Source organism: Saccostrea echinata, unplaced genomic scaffold (genome assembly GCF_033153115.1).
Source record: "Saccostrea echinata isolate AGI-Se365-2 ecotype Australia unplaced genomic scaffold, CSIRO_AGI_Sech_v1 ptg000047l, whole genome shotgun sequence".
NCBI classification, from domain to species: domain Eukaryota; kingdom Metazoa; phylum Mollusca; class Bivalvia; order Ostreida; family Ostreidae; genus Saccostrea; species Saccostrea echinata.
In genome coordinates, this window is record NW_026889796.1 from 5,431,277 (window position 1) to 5,447,003 (window position 15,727).

Sequence of the window (15,727 nt, forward strand, 5' to 3'; positions counted from 1 at the left end):
GAGGTTATTATTGAGGGGGCCCAAGCATAAAGGAGCAATGTTTTCTATAGTATACCTAAATTTCAGCAAAATTACAGGTGGCCTGCCCCCCCCCCCCCCCCCCGTTCCTTCAGCCATGTATTGTATCAAATCTGCTTCACCCTGATTCAGATTTTTTTTTACAGCATATATATTCTATTAGCAGAGGATCACATTATATTAATAAACAATTATTAAATTACAGCTATTTTTTTCTTACAGGGTCTGTTTCATTTATACTATATCATGATGATCATGTCCTGCATGATGTTTACAGAAAGTTTAATTTAAATTTTTAAGCTCGAAATAGCTGCGTCAACTTGCGAGACTATTTTTTCAACGTTCGGCCTAATCTTTAAATATTTAATTTGTTTGTGGACTTGCATAAAAGAATTAAAAAATATAGGGGCCTATCATTTAACTTTATTTCGAATTTCCTTCAGGATTTTATATACCGAACTATAGTCTAACGATTATTTAAAATCATACTTTTTCTCTTGAAAGCTAAATTACTAGGCAAAAAAAAAAAAAAAAACAAAAAACAAACAAACAAACAAACAAACAAACGAATGTTTGTCTTGTGTATTCTTAATTACAACTTATTACTGTATCATTTTAGTTACTTACCCAAATTTCTCAACATCCATGGTGTTCAGAGGTCATTTTCTGAAAACTGAAGGGGCATTCCGATGGCATTCGGAACAAATGACGGAAAGCACTTGCTAAGAATTCAAAACATGGTTCATAAATTTACAATATTTTTCCTTTTTAGGTTTTTAACATAAAACATGGAAAACTAAGTTAAAGAAACACTCATTTGAACAAATCAAAAGCGGAAAAAATATATATGCTAGATTTTTTGTTTAATTGCATGTTTTTCATGGTCTCCAAAATGCAGAAAAATTATCCTTTGAAATTATACGTAGGTTATAAATTCTTTTCTTTTTTAGGGAAGATGATAGAAATTAGACAACTTTTGAATGTTAAATAACAGAGTTAAAGATTAATAAAATTTAATGGCAGACTGTTTATTTATCTATAAAAAGACATTTGCAATACTGATGAGGTCAAAATAATAGGGAGACCGAAAAAGGTCGCCTTAATCCAGTGGTCTCCCTAAGCCAGAAAATATATCCTCCTTGGTCTCCTAAAGCCATATGTCATATATATATATATATATATATATATATATATATATATATATATATATCCAAAGTCTCTTCTTTGTAATAGAATTTGTAATTTCAAAAAGTGTTTTAAAGTGTTTTTATATATATATATATATATATATATATATATATATATATATATATATATATATATATATATATATATATATATATATATATATATCATATAAACTTGTTTTACTATTTAAAGATTCTGAAATGCATATCGACTTGATGTTTCTAAAAATGGAAATAATCTTCTATAAGACAACAATAGTGCTGACTTCACATTAGCTAACACAGAATATGACTTGATGTTTCTAAAAAAGTTATAATTCAACTCCTACTTAATATTGTGATGTTCTGTAATAATAAGTAAGATGTAACAATGCCTTGAAAAAGGATGTACTTCATATTAAAACATATTAGATAGATTGTTCATAAATCGATGCAAAACATAAAACAAATGAAGCATTTTAAATAAGTAAATTCCCTAAATTACTGTATCAGTATAAAGGAAACACAATAACATCAAAAAGCTCAATTTATTGATCACTAGTCTCAATGTCTTAAAAAAACAAGAAAGAAAACTTGTAGCTTGTTCCCATTATTTTCAATTTTGTTTTGATGTCTATAAAAAAATAAAGTAGCCCTTTCATGAGGTCGAACCATAGATATACATGTATCGACGTCACAGAAAAACATTTCAACCTCGCACTTCGTGACGATCGATATGCTTTTCTGTGAAGTCGATACATGTATACATGTATCTATGGATCAACCTCATACATATATATATATATATATATATATATATATATATATATATATATATATATATATATATATATATATATATATATATATATATATATATATATACCTTATATATTTTTCAAGGTGTAAACAGAGACTTTATTGATAGTATGCTGTTGGCCAGACAGGAAGCTGAGAATGAAGGAGATGAAGCATCACTGGAGAAGTTGGATGATACACATTTGGTTCAGACTATTTCAGATATATTTTTTGGTAAGCATCACATTATTTCCTATGGGAGATAAATATTTTCTCTTATTTGAGATCTAGTAATTATCAAAATTATCCAGACATACAAAGCTATGCTGAAATGCCAGTTCCTTTTCAACAATAAATTCAAATTAACTTAAAAAAAACATTTAAGTGTATTTAGAATAACTCATGTTATTTGAATTCAAAAATTCCACAAAAATACCTAGATGTTTATTCATTTTTCATGCTTCATTTTTTTTAAAGAGTTTTTATTTTAATTTTCACAAACTTTCTCTGCACAGCTGGTGTGGACACCACAAGATTCACAATGGACTGGTTTGTATATTTCATGACCAGATTTCCAGAAATCCAGATCAAATGTCAGGAGGAGATTGACAGAGTTGTTGGTAAGAATTAATTAATTTTTTTTATATTTTCAGAAACATCTTTTTCGATAAACTGAAATTTGCAAATGTTATATGGAAAATTTTGACGACACACTTGAAAAATGCTCCTTTTTATTGTTGAAAACGAGAAATCTTAAACGGACTTCAGAAATTTGAATCTGCATATATTTATACAAATTTTTTCAGGTTCTGGACATCCATCAATGAAAGATCGTAACAACTTGGACTATACAGAGGCTTGCTTGTTTGAAACAATGAGGCTTGGAAGCGTCGCAGGTCTTGGTGTCCCTCACATGACTATGTGTGATTCACAAGTCGGTCAGTGATAAATTCAAGAGATTCGAATATCTGCATGAAAATCATCAAGCTTCATTTTGAAGCTGAATTGATGATTTGTATTGTTTTAGTATTTAGCAATCATTCATTTTGCGGGTCATTAAAACAGGTTTTAGAATTAAATAGTTGTTTTTTTCCCAACAGGTGGATATGACATTCCCAAAGGCACCACGGTCTTCATAAACCATTGGGCTCTTCATCATGATCCAAAGTTCTTTAAGGAACCAGAGAAATTCGACCCATATCGATATCTTGATGAAAATGGGAAAAAGAAACCTGCCAGGCCAGACAGTTGGCTTCCATTCTCTGCTGGCAACCGAGTTTGTTTAGGTGAAACAGTTGCTAAACCTGAAATACTGCTGATGTGTGCAAACCTGCTGCAGCGATTTAAGATTAGTCTCCCAGATGGTGTGCAAGCCAATCTTGAATACAAGCAGCTGGGATTTGGCACAGAGCTTCCTTCTGAGTATAAAATCATTGTAAAGGAAAGAATAGAAAATTAGATAAACTATAATGTCTCATAGTATTTAGTGTCGACAGTATTTATAGCTTTTCTACTAATCTTATTTTTATATATGTAATTTATGAACACTCTGGTTACCAATTCTTTTTTCTATTTCTTATATTGTATATTGTAAATTTTATCTTTTACACACTGATGTAAATACTGTAACAGTTTATATATTATACCTTTCATTTTTCTTAAAATGATACATATTTTTCTATATTGTAGCGTATTGTAAATAATATAAAGTTAATTTTTATGTATTTTTATTAAAAAAAAAATTAAAATAATAATGATAATGATACTTGCATGAACCATAGCTGAATGTATGTAATGTTATTGTTTTGTCTTTTTGAATAGATTTCCATATTTTTCAGCATAATAATTATTTCAAATAAAGTTTGGCTTCAAATATGGTACCTTTGTTTAAGAAGATACGGTTAAGATACTACGAAGCTTAAGGTTAATCATGAACAGAGACAGGCAGTAGAGTTAGCTTATTTAGGGCTCAGACGCAAATTTGAATAAAGTCTAAATGAAAAGAGGGAGGATGTAGGTAAAAGAGCTGCATATTACCAAAAAAAAATTAAAAAAAATTGTCAAACATCAATGAAATGTCACGGTAGCTCAGTCGGACGCTCTCTTTGTGATCGGAAGGTTGTGGTTCAAACCACGGGCGCAGCTGACCCAAGTCTATTAGAAGTAGGTAGCAGCTGTTCCTTCGCCAAGTACTCGGCACTTTGAAGTGAAAATTGCGGGTCTTTCGGATGAGACCTTAAAAAATGAGGTCCCGTGTTACGGCAGGCGTTGACACGATAAAGATCCCTCATTGCTCAATGGCCCTAAGTGCAGAGTGAAGGTCTAAAGTGAAGACCTTCACCGGTATTTGGTAGGTAACCTATTTGGTAGCGTCTAAATTTGAATATCTTCACCGGTATTTAGTGGTGTCTCTATAGGAGTGAAAATTGAGACGTAATTTTAAACAACCATCAATCGAACGTCGATGATTGTAGAAAAATGTACATTTTGTATTCGGGGCTTTACATTAATAGTATCAATCCCCCTTGCAGAATTATTCGTTCCTCTCTCAGACACCTCTGCAACGGCTCTCGTCAAGAATTTTGACATAAAGTATAAAACTTAATATTCCAATGATTCAAATTAAACAAATAGTTCTAGATCTATTTAGTTGATATCTATCTGAAAGGACAAACATTGGCACATACATGTATATTTGATAATAATGAATAAAAACAAACGCCCTATTTCTCGTGCTTATCTCTGTGATATACGCGAGTCAACGACAGAGGCGAATGTATGAGCCGATGGTAGAGAGTGTAATATCATTTAAAGTATTTCTTTTATGAATAAACAAAAAAAAATAATAATAACGGTATAAAAAATATCTTGATTCAACATTCATCACATTTAGTCTGAAGAGGGGTCGGGGTCTTGATGGAAACTATTTTTCTCAAAGTGTGAACTTTTGAAATCGCTCTCCCCATCGCATATTTTTTTTCCATGTAGGCATCAGGTATATTTTTTATTTGATTAATGTTCCTCAATAGTCTTCAGAAAGTATAAATTTTATGCGGTCAGCAATTTCTGAATCCCAGAAAGAGTAAAAGCTTGCTTCTGTGTGATGGTTGAATCCTGTATACATGAAATTAAAATAATTCAAACATTTGAGAAAAGTAATAACCATCAAATTAATTAACATAATACAGAAATTTGTTTCAATTTTTACTGAATTTGTATTTTCAATGAAGCCAGCATAGATAAATGCAGCTTTGTTTTTCTGTGATTTCCGTATATATATCAATTACTGACGTTCATTCGTCTTCAATTATTATAATTCTGTCTCAAGATATTGCATTTACATGTTGGGTGACCAAATTACATCCATTTGGAGGTGACAAAGGCTTTAACCTTTTACATAATGATAATGATTATCTTACTGTGCTCTTTTCAAAATTTTGGAAAACAACTTAAAATAGTGTTCTATTTGGAAGAAATGTGAATAATGCAATTTATTTATGTGGTTAAGTAGTCACCAAAAGTTCAATTAATTTTTATGATGCTATTCAGCTTTTTATAGGGCCAAATAAGGCTTTTGATATCCTTTTACCATGGGAACGATGTATAATTGGTACCTATAAAATGTATCATTGTTCTGATTATTGCATTGACCTTTATTCTCCATTTACATTTGTCACGAACAGCTATGCGTCTGTTAACTACATAATGGTTACAATGTGCAAAAGAGGTACATGTCTAGAAGCGCATGCGTGCAATTATTTCTTGTTTACATTTTGCAAAACTGATCATGCCATTCTGATCCTATCAAGAGGCATATATCACTAGAATATTCGTTGTGCAATGTGTACTAAGTCGATTGCATTATTTTGTAGAATCTGGAGACATAATTTTATGGTAAGTGTGTAAAATATTATAATCTCAGTACAAGTGCAAATATTGCAAATGAAAAAAAAAATGAATTTAAATTAAGATGTTTATAAATTACTGAACCGAAAACGTGTATTCAAATTCTTGATGCATTAGGGACTATTTCCATTTTGAGATACACGAATGCCATATCTTGCGTCAATGTGCTTTTTCTACAGTCAATTACAGTGTTGACTATGCATAAATGCTTATTCATCACCTTCATCATAACCTATTTATAATCCGGTGAGGGTCACCACAGCTTTTATTGGGTACAGGATGTTTCTATATCCGGAAAAATGCTGATATTCGTTTTACTCATCATCTGCGTGGAGACGTTGAACAAGTTCATAAATAAATAACTACTAATACGTAATACCAAAATTAAGTTTTCATTTGTTTTACATCAAGTATGCATTATAATGGTCCTTCCTCTTCACTGGGAGAACCTTTTTTATTTTACGCTTTTTTTCAACTTTTCGCGATTTGAGAAGACAGGATGCATTTTCATTGAGTTATTAATCCTTTTGGTCTATGAGTTGGTAAGTAAGGAAAAGTTAAGTTACATGTTTTTTATTTTTCTTTATCAAGGATGGTATAATTGAAACTTGACACGGCGTTAGCACCTAAACTTTTCCTCAGAAATAAAAATTGCAATGTGTTTAAAAACACATACTTGCAAAGTATCTAGTTAACTTGCTTCACACAAATATACTAATCGGGGTTAAAATTCGTACTCCAGGAGAAATTTTATGACTGGGTAATTTACGAAGTAAATACAAGTACAATAAATTAAAGGCTATAAATTTACGTGCTCTGAACATATCTGCACTACAAAAACGGCGTGGAAACACAGATTATACACTTTTTCAAGGAGTGAATTTCTGTATTTTCCTTTTACTTTGATGTTTCAGCATCTCTATAAATATCTCAATTTGACATCTCTCCCTCTCCTGCCCCATGGGTTCAATGACAGTATTGTATGTTTTACATTCAGCGTAGAGAAAATTACATAATCACAACTTATACAACGTTGTCACATATAACCCATTGCTGTGTTTTAGGAATAAAACATGCTTGATATATATTCAGTTTTGGTATTACAACACTTCTAAATTCTGTAAGTAATATGTAAAATAAATGTTAGGACGAAAGAAATAAGCAAGATGAATTCAACCTATTGCATAGCAGATCCATATTCAGTAAATAGAGAAAAATGCTACTTGCTTCAACATGAAAGTATCAAGCACAAGAAAATGCATTAATATTTTTAAAAAATCCAATCAATTGAGAAGTACATGGAAAAAGCTAATATAGGGTGTAAAATGATAATACCTAAATTGGCAAATAAAAAAAAATCTTTTTTCATACTTTATGAACCAGTGCTCAGTTCATATATCAAAACTCATCCCCTTTAAAGGAAACAGAAGTGTCAGTAACTATTTTTCAGAAGATGAGTACTTCGTAAAGAATATCGATCGTGAAGAGGATTCTGTTGTATCAATTACCCTCGTCTTAGTAATTGAAAATAACTCCATCGTCATGAGAGGCATGAAATACAGCGGCTAGAAACAACGGTCATTTCACTTGCCGGATGCAAAGGCTGTATTGCAATTCTTTACCTAGCTTTCAACCAGCTCTATCATATAAAATATCTTTTATAAAAAGTAACTATCGAAAATTGAGAATATAATATTAAACAGCAGTTGACGCACGTGTAGGTAAAGTTTTCAAGGGTAATAACTGTTTCAAAAGCAAAATATCTGCTTTAAAAATGATTTGCCCTGAGATATTTTGGCATTTAGCTATTTTTCGAATGTTTCGAATATTTTTCGAAACTTCGGGTGGAATGGAAGGGGCCTTAATTGTGGATTTTACTGTGAGATGCTCTTCCAAAACAAGCGTTCGGAAGCAAATTGAAAGTTGGCGGACTAAACGAACAAAACAAAATTTTTTTTGGGGTGGGTGGGGGGCTAAGCCCCCCTTGCCCCCCCCCCCCCCCCCCGACGCCAATGTCCAATAGATCCGAAAACAATGCTATAATTCATATAAAGTGATGATTTGATATGTTGTTCTTTTTACTTAAAATAACATTGTTTTCCTTTTTTGAGAAAATAAGTGGAAGATGAAGCGAAGGGAAAGCTGATACATCATGATTAACTGGTCGCTCAATACGCAGACCATACTGGCGAGTTTAAGCATAGGTCTTTTGGTATATTACGTCATCAGACGAATTCGGTATCGTTTGCCTCCAGGACCTTGGTGCATACCACTCGTCGGACATTATCAAAGTAACTTTTAACTTAAAATAATCTTAGTTTTGCTTTTAAAAAAATATCTTTAGAGAAATAGTCTAGAAAATTCTCTCCGATTTAGGGTAGGCATAAATATTCTATAGAACAGATTTTCAGTATGTTAAGTTCATAAAGTTGAAAAAAAAATTGAGTGACTTTTATCCTATTGATTTTATTAACTGTTATTCTGATATTCAGTACATCTTTGAAAACTGGATATGTAAATTACGAATTTATTTAACAACATTTTTTAAAGAAGCATATAATATTTTTTTTTTCAAGAGGTTTTAACACAACTAAAAATAAGTCTATATCTTATAAGAATCAAAAGGGAAGAATATATCATATTTCACAATCTTCTTAAAGTTGTACTAAATTAAACAGCTAAGAGTGAGGATCAAAGCAAAGTACCCTTAATTGTGTGACTTTTATCCTTTTGGCTTTATTGATTATGATTCTGATATTTTAAGCAGTCTTTGAAAACCGTAACTCGATCCTGTACATAAAATGTATGAATGTATTCAGTGTATGGATATAATCAATTTAATGACCTTACTTTTCACAGTTTATTCATCTGTTGAAATTCACAAGAAAGTAGCAGAGTTGTCTAAGAAATATGGCCCAGTCGTACGCCTGTCGTTTGGTGAGTTATTCCCTTGCAACCACGTTGCAAGGAGATGAAGTAATCGACATGCTTCGTGATTCCGCGATACATGTATGTGGGTCCCTTTTTAAAATGTTGAAGACACAATATTTTTAAAATACCGTTTGGCCTTGATTTTTTTGAGATACAAGGTGGTCTTAACTTATTGAATGAAACGTGGAGGTGACGAACAGTATTCAAACTAAAAGTCTATACAAACAATACAAATCGGGAGCAGAGCAAACAAAGACCTCCACAAACATCAGAGCTTAGGTAAGATACGGTAGAGGTAAAGCTTAGATAAGGTGCCATGAAGGAGTGAGCATTCCCTGCCAACTGGTCACACCAGTTGTGTGCTCATTGTCATGATCGGGAAAATACGAGAAAATCGGTAGACAATTCAGTGGGTAAATAATGGCCTAACAATTAGTATGAAAAACGTCAGTCAGCATTTGACTTAATGATAAGTTGTATTTGCTGAGAAGATCGTTGTATCAACCACAAAACTTGCAAAATGATGACTTCAGACGAGACTGTTGATATCCTTGTTTTATTAACTTATTTGTCAATAGCTTGCCTTGTTTTAAAAAAAAATGTTCATACGTAGAGCATGCTAGTAAGGGAAGTTGACGGTTGAAAAGTTGAAGTCATCACGTTTATCATAGAGCTTTGTTATTAGGTAAATTAATATTCAAAAGATTGCAGCTCAAGGTCAGTAACATTTAGGCGAGAAGACATTTTAAGATGAGTTTTGTCCTTTAAATTTGATTCTATGTTATCAGAGGAAGCACATGTTGTAAACAATGCTATGTACACAAATAATAATATTTAACTTTCCAATTGCGTCCTTCTTACAGAGATACCAGATGATTAAAGAAAGAGTCGATTGTTTTAGGAAGAATACAGTGAACGTTTTGTAAGTTCTATGGTTGATACAATGACCTTGTCAGCAAATACAATCTATCATTAAGTCATGTGCTGACTGATGGTTTTCATTCTATAATTGTTAGGCCAATTATTTACCCACTGAATTGTCGACGGATTTTTCCGTTATTTTCCGATCATGACAAGGAGCACACGACGGGTGTGACCGGTCGGCAGGGGATGCTCACTCCTCCCTGGCACCTGATCCCACCCCTGATGTTTTAGAGGTGTTTTCTCTGCTCCTGATTTGTATTGTTTGAATGGACTTTTGAGCTTGAATACTGTTCGTTATCTCCATGTATTTCATTAAAGTCTGCAATAGATTGTGACTTATGTTGACACACTTTTTATTCCGTCCTGTAGCTACAAAGTTACATACTGTATACAGAGATGCATGCTTGTGACGCATGCTTGTCTCTAGAAGAATAATTGCAATGGTCAAAGGCACTGATAGTGTTAATTGTGAGCACGAATATTTTCTTGTCCTTACTCAATTTTGTTTAGACATGTTGCTGTACAACACATTTCTTCAACTTTAATTTTTCTGAGAGGTAACTTTAAGATTAGTAAAATTCTTACTCTGCAGATGAAAAGCTCGAATAGCTTATGATTTATTTTTCAATTCCATTCATCGGAAATGTAACATAATGAAACATTTCAAAGGCTCTGATAAGATTTCTTCTGTAACTTTTACATACCAAATAGGCTACAACACTTGGATTTTTCTGAATGAAAACGATGTTGTAATAGAGGCATTGGTGAAAAAGAAAGCAGATTTTGCTGGTAGACCTAAATTTTCATCAGGTAGGAAAGAAAAAAATCTTTCATCAAAACTTGACTTTATATTTAATCTGAAAAAAGAAGGCGATATATTCAACTGCTATTTACTTCGTATATTTGCATTGTACGAGTATGTGTTAAAATAAATTTTTCAGATGATGCATTTAGTGACGGGGGCAGAGACATTGTATTTAGCACCTATTCGCCAACTTGGAAATTGCACAGAAAAATTGCAGGCAAAGCTCTCAGGTATGTCTTGCTTGGGAAAAAAAATAAGAATGCAGCAAGAAAGCACCTTCTTCCATGAATAAACATAGCATAACTCTCACACGTTCTCATCACGGTTTTTTAATGCTAGCAAAGCAGTTTTGACTGAATCTGATTGATTATTTGTATGTTGTGTTACATTCCATTTGAGAATTTTCCACTCATATAGAGACGTCACCATATATCCGTGAAAGGATTGATATTTAGACCTATACTCGGCATTTAGAGCCATATTGAGCATTGAAGGTTTTTTTTATCGTGCCGTGCCAACGCCTACCGTGACACGAGAGCTCGGTTTTTAAGATCTCATTCGAATATACCCGTGACTTTCACTTCTATTGCTGGGCACGTTGCAAGTAACTGTTACTAAATATGTTTACGTCTTAGGTTTGACGTGCCGCCGGGATCGAGAATCGAACTCCCTGCTACTAGGCTACCGTGACTTGTGATTGAATCTGATAATAATATTAAAAGTTTCAGAAAAAGGGGTGTGCAATCATTTTCAAAACAATTATATAGACATAACTGAATGAATCTGTTCAGGTTGGAGAAGTGCATTACGGTCTAAGTGGCTGCAAATAGCCTATATTTTCGAACATTGTGGCATAGAGTACATCATAATGTAGCTCTGTATCTGAAATCTACCTTTTTGGGTCAACTGAAGTATTAAACACTGTTGTTTAGATGCATAAGACATACGTTACTAGGGATTTACATCTGAATTACAGTATGTGAAGAAAAAAAAACACGAGTTATACTTCAGATGATTGCAGTAGGTTTACTCCTCAGTGAATCGAAGTGACATACTCAACAAACTTGCACAAGTGATTGACAGAGGACAAAGAAGCTTAACTGCTTTAAATGCTGCGTGTGATCTGTATTTCATTGCAGAGTTTTCTGGCTTCACTGAAGCAGCTTTATTGACAAAATCAATAATCCTTGAAAGGTCCAACAAGATCCAACTAATCTGAAATCAGTTTGGAGTCTGCAAGATGTAATTCTGACGCTTTACCCAGCGATCCAATTGTAAAGTAATGCTGTTTTTATAATCGTACTAAATTCTAGTTATGTCATCAATTACCGTTTTGGTTGTCGCCCGCGTGTCGCAGTAGTTAGAGCGTTTGCTCTAGAGTCGCGGAGTAAGAAGTTGATCCTTACGTCGCGAGTTCGAATCTCACTGTGGGATGTGAAGAGCGGTCCTTCGTATAAACCGAGGTCCCTTGTCGCAGTAGGTGCTGGCACGAAAAAGATCCCTCACAGCTCAATGGCCCTGAGTGCCGAGTATAGGTCAAAATTTATGGCTCTCCACCAGCAAGTGGTGGCGTCTCCATATGAGTGAAAAATTCTCGAGAGGGACGTTAGACAACAAACAATCAAACAAAAAAACCTTTTGGGTTAAATAAAAAATATATATAACAATAAAAAATCGTGATCAGAGGGTGAACATATATGTTTTGAATGTGTGATTATGGATTTAGGTTCTCCTTACTGAAAAGGTATCTGCATTTCAACGATTCTTTGCAAATCTTTATTAAGGAAAATATTTACTCGTGTGAACGTGTTTTTTGAAAATTTAGAATTATAATTGATTGAAAACATAAATAAGATATTTTTAATTGATTTCCTAGCATTGTAATATGTTATATTTTAGGCATTATTTACAAGGAGATCTCCTCGAAAACATGATACAGGATAACATGGATAAATTCCTCAATAAAATGGCACAGGAGAAGGAACCTTTTGCTTTCAAAAATTATGTGGATCTGATGGTTTTTCATCAACTGTATACTATTTGTTTTGGGGAAAAGTAAGAGCACGAATTTTGCGATGCCAAATTAATATGACACATAGATATAAATTGGTGCCCGTTAAGCTAATAATCATTCATGTACTTTCTACAGAATGTTATTTCATTCAAATAAGACATTAAAAAATCTCAATTTCAAGTTGATTTCTATCTATGCATTATTTTTCTTTAAAAAAAAAAAAAACAACAGCAATTTAAAAAAAAAATGTGTTCAAGTAAACAGAAAACGATAACTTTGATTTAAAATTGAAATCATTTTTTAAATAGAATCTCATATGAATAAAAGATGAAATTTTCTAAGGTATACGCATGTATCCATGATTGGATGTTATCATTTTTATTCTTTATGTAAAATGATAGACGGCCTATTGATGACCCTGAAGTAAAGGCACTGCTTACGTTAGATGAAGAGTTGATCACCTATCTTGGAGCTGGATTCCTTGAGGATTTATTCCCATATCTGAAGGACATCTTACCAACTGCGAAATGGAAGAAATTTCTTATAATGTTAGATCAGCTGTCAGATGTGCTTCGGGCAAAATACAAAGAGCACGTCGATACTTTTGAACCAGGTTGTAAACTTTTAAAAACAATATGAAATGTCTACTATTGCAATCATTTCATCACAAAAATGCCACAGAAGAGGGAGATGTAGTGAAACATTTTCAACTTTGATTCAGGAGTTTTAAATCTTGAAGGACACATATCTTTATATTTCATATATCTTTTCAAGGTGTAAACAGGGACTTCATCGACAGTTTGCTGATGGCCAGACAGGAAGCCAAGAATGAGGGTGACGAATCCGCCCTGGAGAAGTTGGATGATAGACATTTAATTCAGACTATTTCAGATATATTTCTGGGTAGGAATAATGCATATTATTCATATCTTGGCTTCATGTATTCTTGCTTACAACAATGTCAATCTATGCAACATTTTCTAAAAATATGTGCAAATGATAATTGACATAATGTAATATAGTAAGAGATTGTTAACTTGATCTTAAATTGATCTACAGTGTGGCAGTTGGGGATTAAACTTTGCATGACATATAAGTAAATGCACTGGTTAACAAAAGTAACAATTATTTGCCAAGAATGAAAAGGGTGAAAGGTTTTGTAATCGCAGATGTGTCATCTTGAAACAAGTTTATTTAGAACTTAACATACCGAAATAGATTGCCTATAATTATCCAATGCTTATTTCTTACTATGAAGGAAAAGCATAGGTTTAAAATCATAAATGTACTTTCTCTCAGATACTTCCAAATATTGAACATAATGTATTTTGATATACAATCAAGCATTGCATAAAAATCTGGAATTGATTTCAAATTTTTTTTATGGTAGGGAAATATAATAATTATAGGGGTAAATGTATATACAATATAGTAAACTCCCAGTGATCAGAACTATGAATCCGGTGAATATTACAGCATATTTTGTCTTGATTTTTTGTACTTACAAGCTTGGTAATTTAATTCTATATGTCTTAAAGAATTATTGACTTTTTCAACAGCTGGAGTGGATACCACAAGATTCACAATGGACTGGTTTATATATTTCATGACCAGATTTCCAGAGCTCGAAACCAAATGCCAGGAGGAAATTGACAGGGTTGTCGGTAAAATTCACAAAAAAATGTTATTAATATTTATAGATTATTTCTATGAACTAAATGTATTGAAAGTCAAACAAATTGTGTACTTCCATTCCGACCATTTCAGAAATGAAAATTACGTGTAATTTGTTTGGTCATCTTTGAAATGTCAAGGGCAAATGATAAACCCACTTTTTTTTCTACACGAATTTCTATTTCTTATTATCCTTAACTTCTTTATTTTTGTAATGCCTTAAGATTTCTACAATGATCCCAACATTTTGGAATCAAATTCAATGCTAATCTTACCTATACTTATCTGTGATATTAAAGGCTCAGAACATCCATCAATGAAACATCGTAATAACCTGGACTATACAGAAGCTTGCCTTTTTGAAACATTAAGGCTTGGAGGCGTCGCAGGACTCGGAGTCCCTCACATGACTATGTGTGATTCACAAGTTGGTAGGTTATAATTTATTCAAAGATCACGTCAATGAAAATTAATTCAGTAAGTGGATCTCTCATTTATTATCTTATTTAACATGTTTAATGGTGCTATTCTTCTGACTGACAAATAGTAAGTAAAAGCATTTATCTAACGGGCAGGTGGTTATGACATACCAAAAGGAACCACAGTTATTATCAACCATTGGGCTCTTCATCATGATCCTAAATTCTTTAAAGACCCAGAAAAATTTGACCCATATCGCTATCTTGATGAAAACGGAAAAATGAAACCTTCTAGACCAGATAGTTGGCTTCCATTCTCAGCGGGCCGCAGAGTTTGTTTGGGAGAAACGGTCGCTAAACCTGAATTATTACTTATGTGCGCTAACCTACTCCAGCGATTTGAAATTCGTCTCCCAATTGGAGTGAAACCAAATCCTAATTTCAGGCAGCTGGGATTTGGCACAGAGCTTCCACCTGAGTATAAAATCATCGTCAGGGAAAGAAATGAAAGTTAAACCATCTATGTCGTTATATTTTTATAATAATACTGTTAGTAAATAAATATATGAATTTACTGTAATTTTTACGTCTGGTGATAGTTTTCCTGTTTATAAATTTTTGTATATAAATCAACTCTTTTATCAAAGAATTTAACAAGAATGCATGCTAAGTTATAATATATAAATATATCTTCAATGTATCTTTTAAAAAACATTTTTTACTTACCGTATATACTCGCCTATAAGTTGGTTGGCTTATAAGTCGGTTTTATTTTTTCAGACTATTTTGATGGAATTTGCAATTGACCCACTTGTAAGTCGGTGCAGTTTTTTTTTGCCAGAATCTGTAGCCAATTTCAGATTAATATACTACTGTATTTACATGTGTTTCAAAGTATATTTTGGGGAATAATATCGATATTTCATCTTTTATGAACAATGCAAACAAAAAGAAGATCATTGAACGGATGCGTTTGCGCGAAATTCTTCGTGATGAATTGTCGTTAATAATATGGTGTTTTTTTAATTCCTATGTACAGTTTTGATCTGATTTTAGTAAAACTTTCTACACA

At 32.7% G+C, this 15,727-nt stretch overlaps 2 protein-coding genes across 2 annotated transcripts in view; both read left to right on the forward strand.

The window, feature by feature from the left end:
• The window catches only part of LOC133202641 (steroid 17-alpha-hydroxylase/17,20 lyase-like), a 34,431-nt gene extending 30,766 nt beyond the window's left edge, over window positions 1–3,665 (forward strand). Inside the window, exons 8-11 of the mRNA XM_061338496.1 lie at window positions 2,088–2,216; window positions 2,498–2,602; window positions 2,789–2,920; window positions 3,083–3,665. Coding sequence (XP_061194480.1) covers window positions 2,088–2,216; window positions 2,498–2,602; window positions 2,789–2,920; window positions 3,083–3,441 — 725 coding nt within the window. The 3' untranslated portion in view covers window positions 3,442–3,665. The remainder of the gene's footprint in view (window positions 1–2,087; window positions 2,217–2,497; window positions 2,603–2,788; window positions 2,921–3,082) is intronic.
• A 2,103-nt stretch (window positions 3,666–5,768) lies between these two features.
• On the forward strand, window positions 5,769–15,235 carry LOC133202644 (steroid 17-alpha-hydroxylase/17,20 lyase-like). The gene is made up of 11 exons (XM_061338498.1): window positions 5,769–5,876; window positions 8,000–8,179; window positions 8,748–8,825; window positions 10,455–10,553; window positions 10,685–10,778; window positions 12,448–12,603; window positions 12,964–13,175; window positions 13,337–13,465; window positions 14,122–14,226; window positions 14,536–14,667; window positions 14,812–15,235. The coding sequence occupies exons 2-11, from the start codon at window positions 8,041–8,043 to the stop codon at window positions 15,168–15,170; spliced, it is 1,503 nt and encodes a 500-aa protein (XP_061194482.1). The 5' UTR covers window positions 5,769–5,876; window positions 8,000–8,040; the 3' UTR covers window positions 15,171–15,235.
• Window positions 15,236–15,727: the final 492 nt, after the last annotated feature.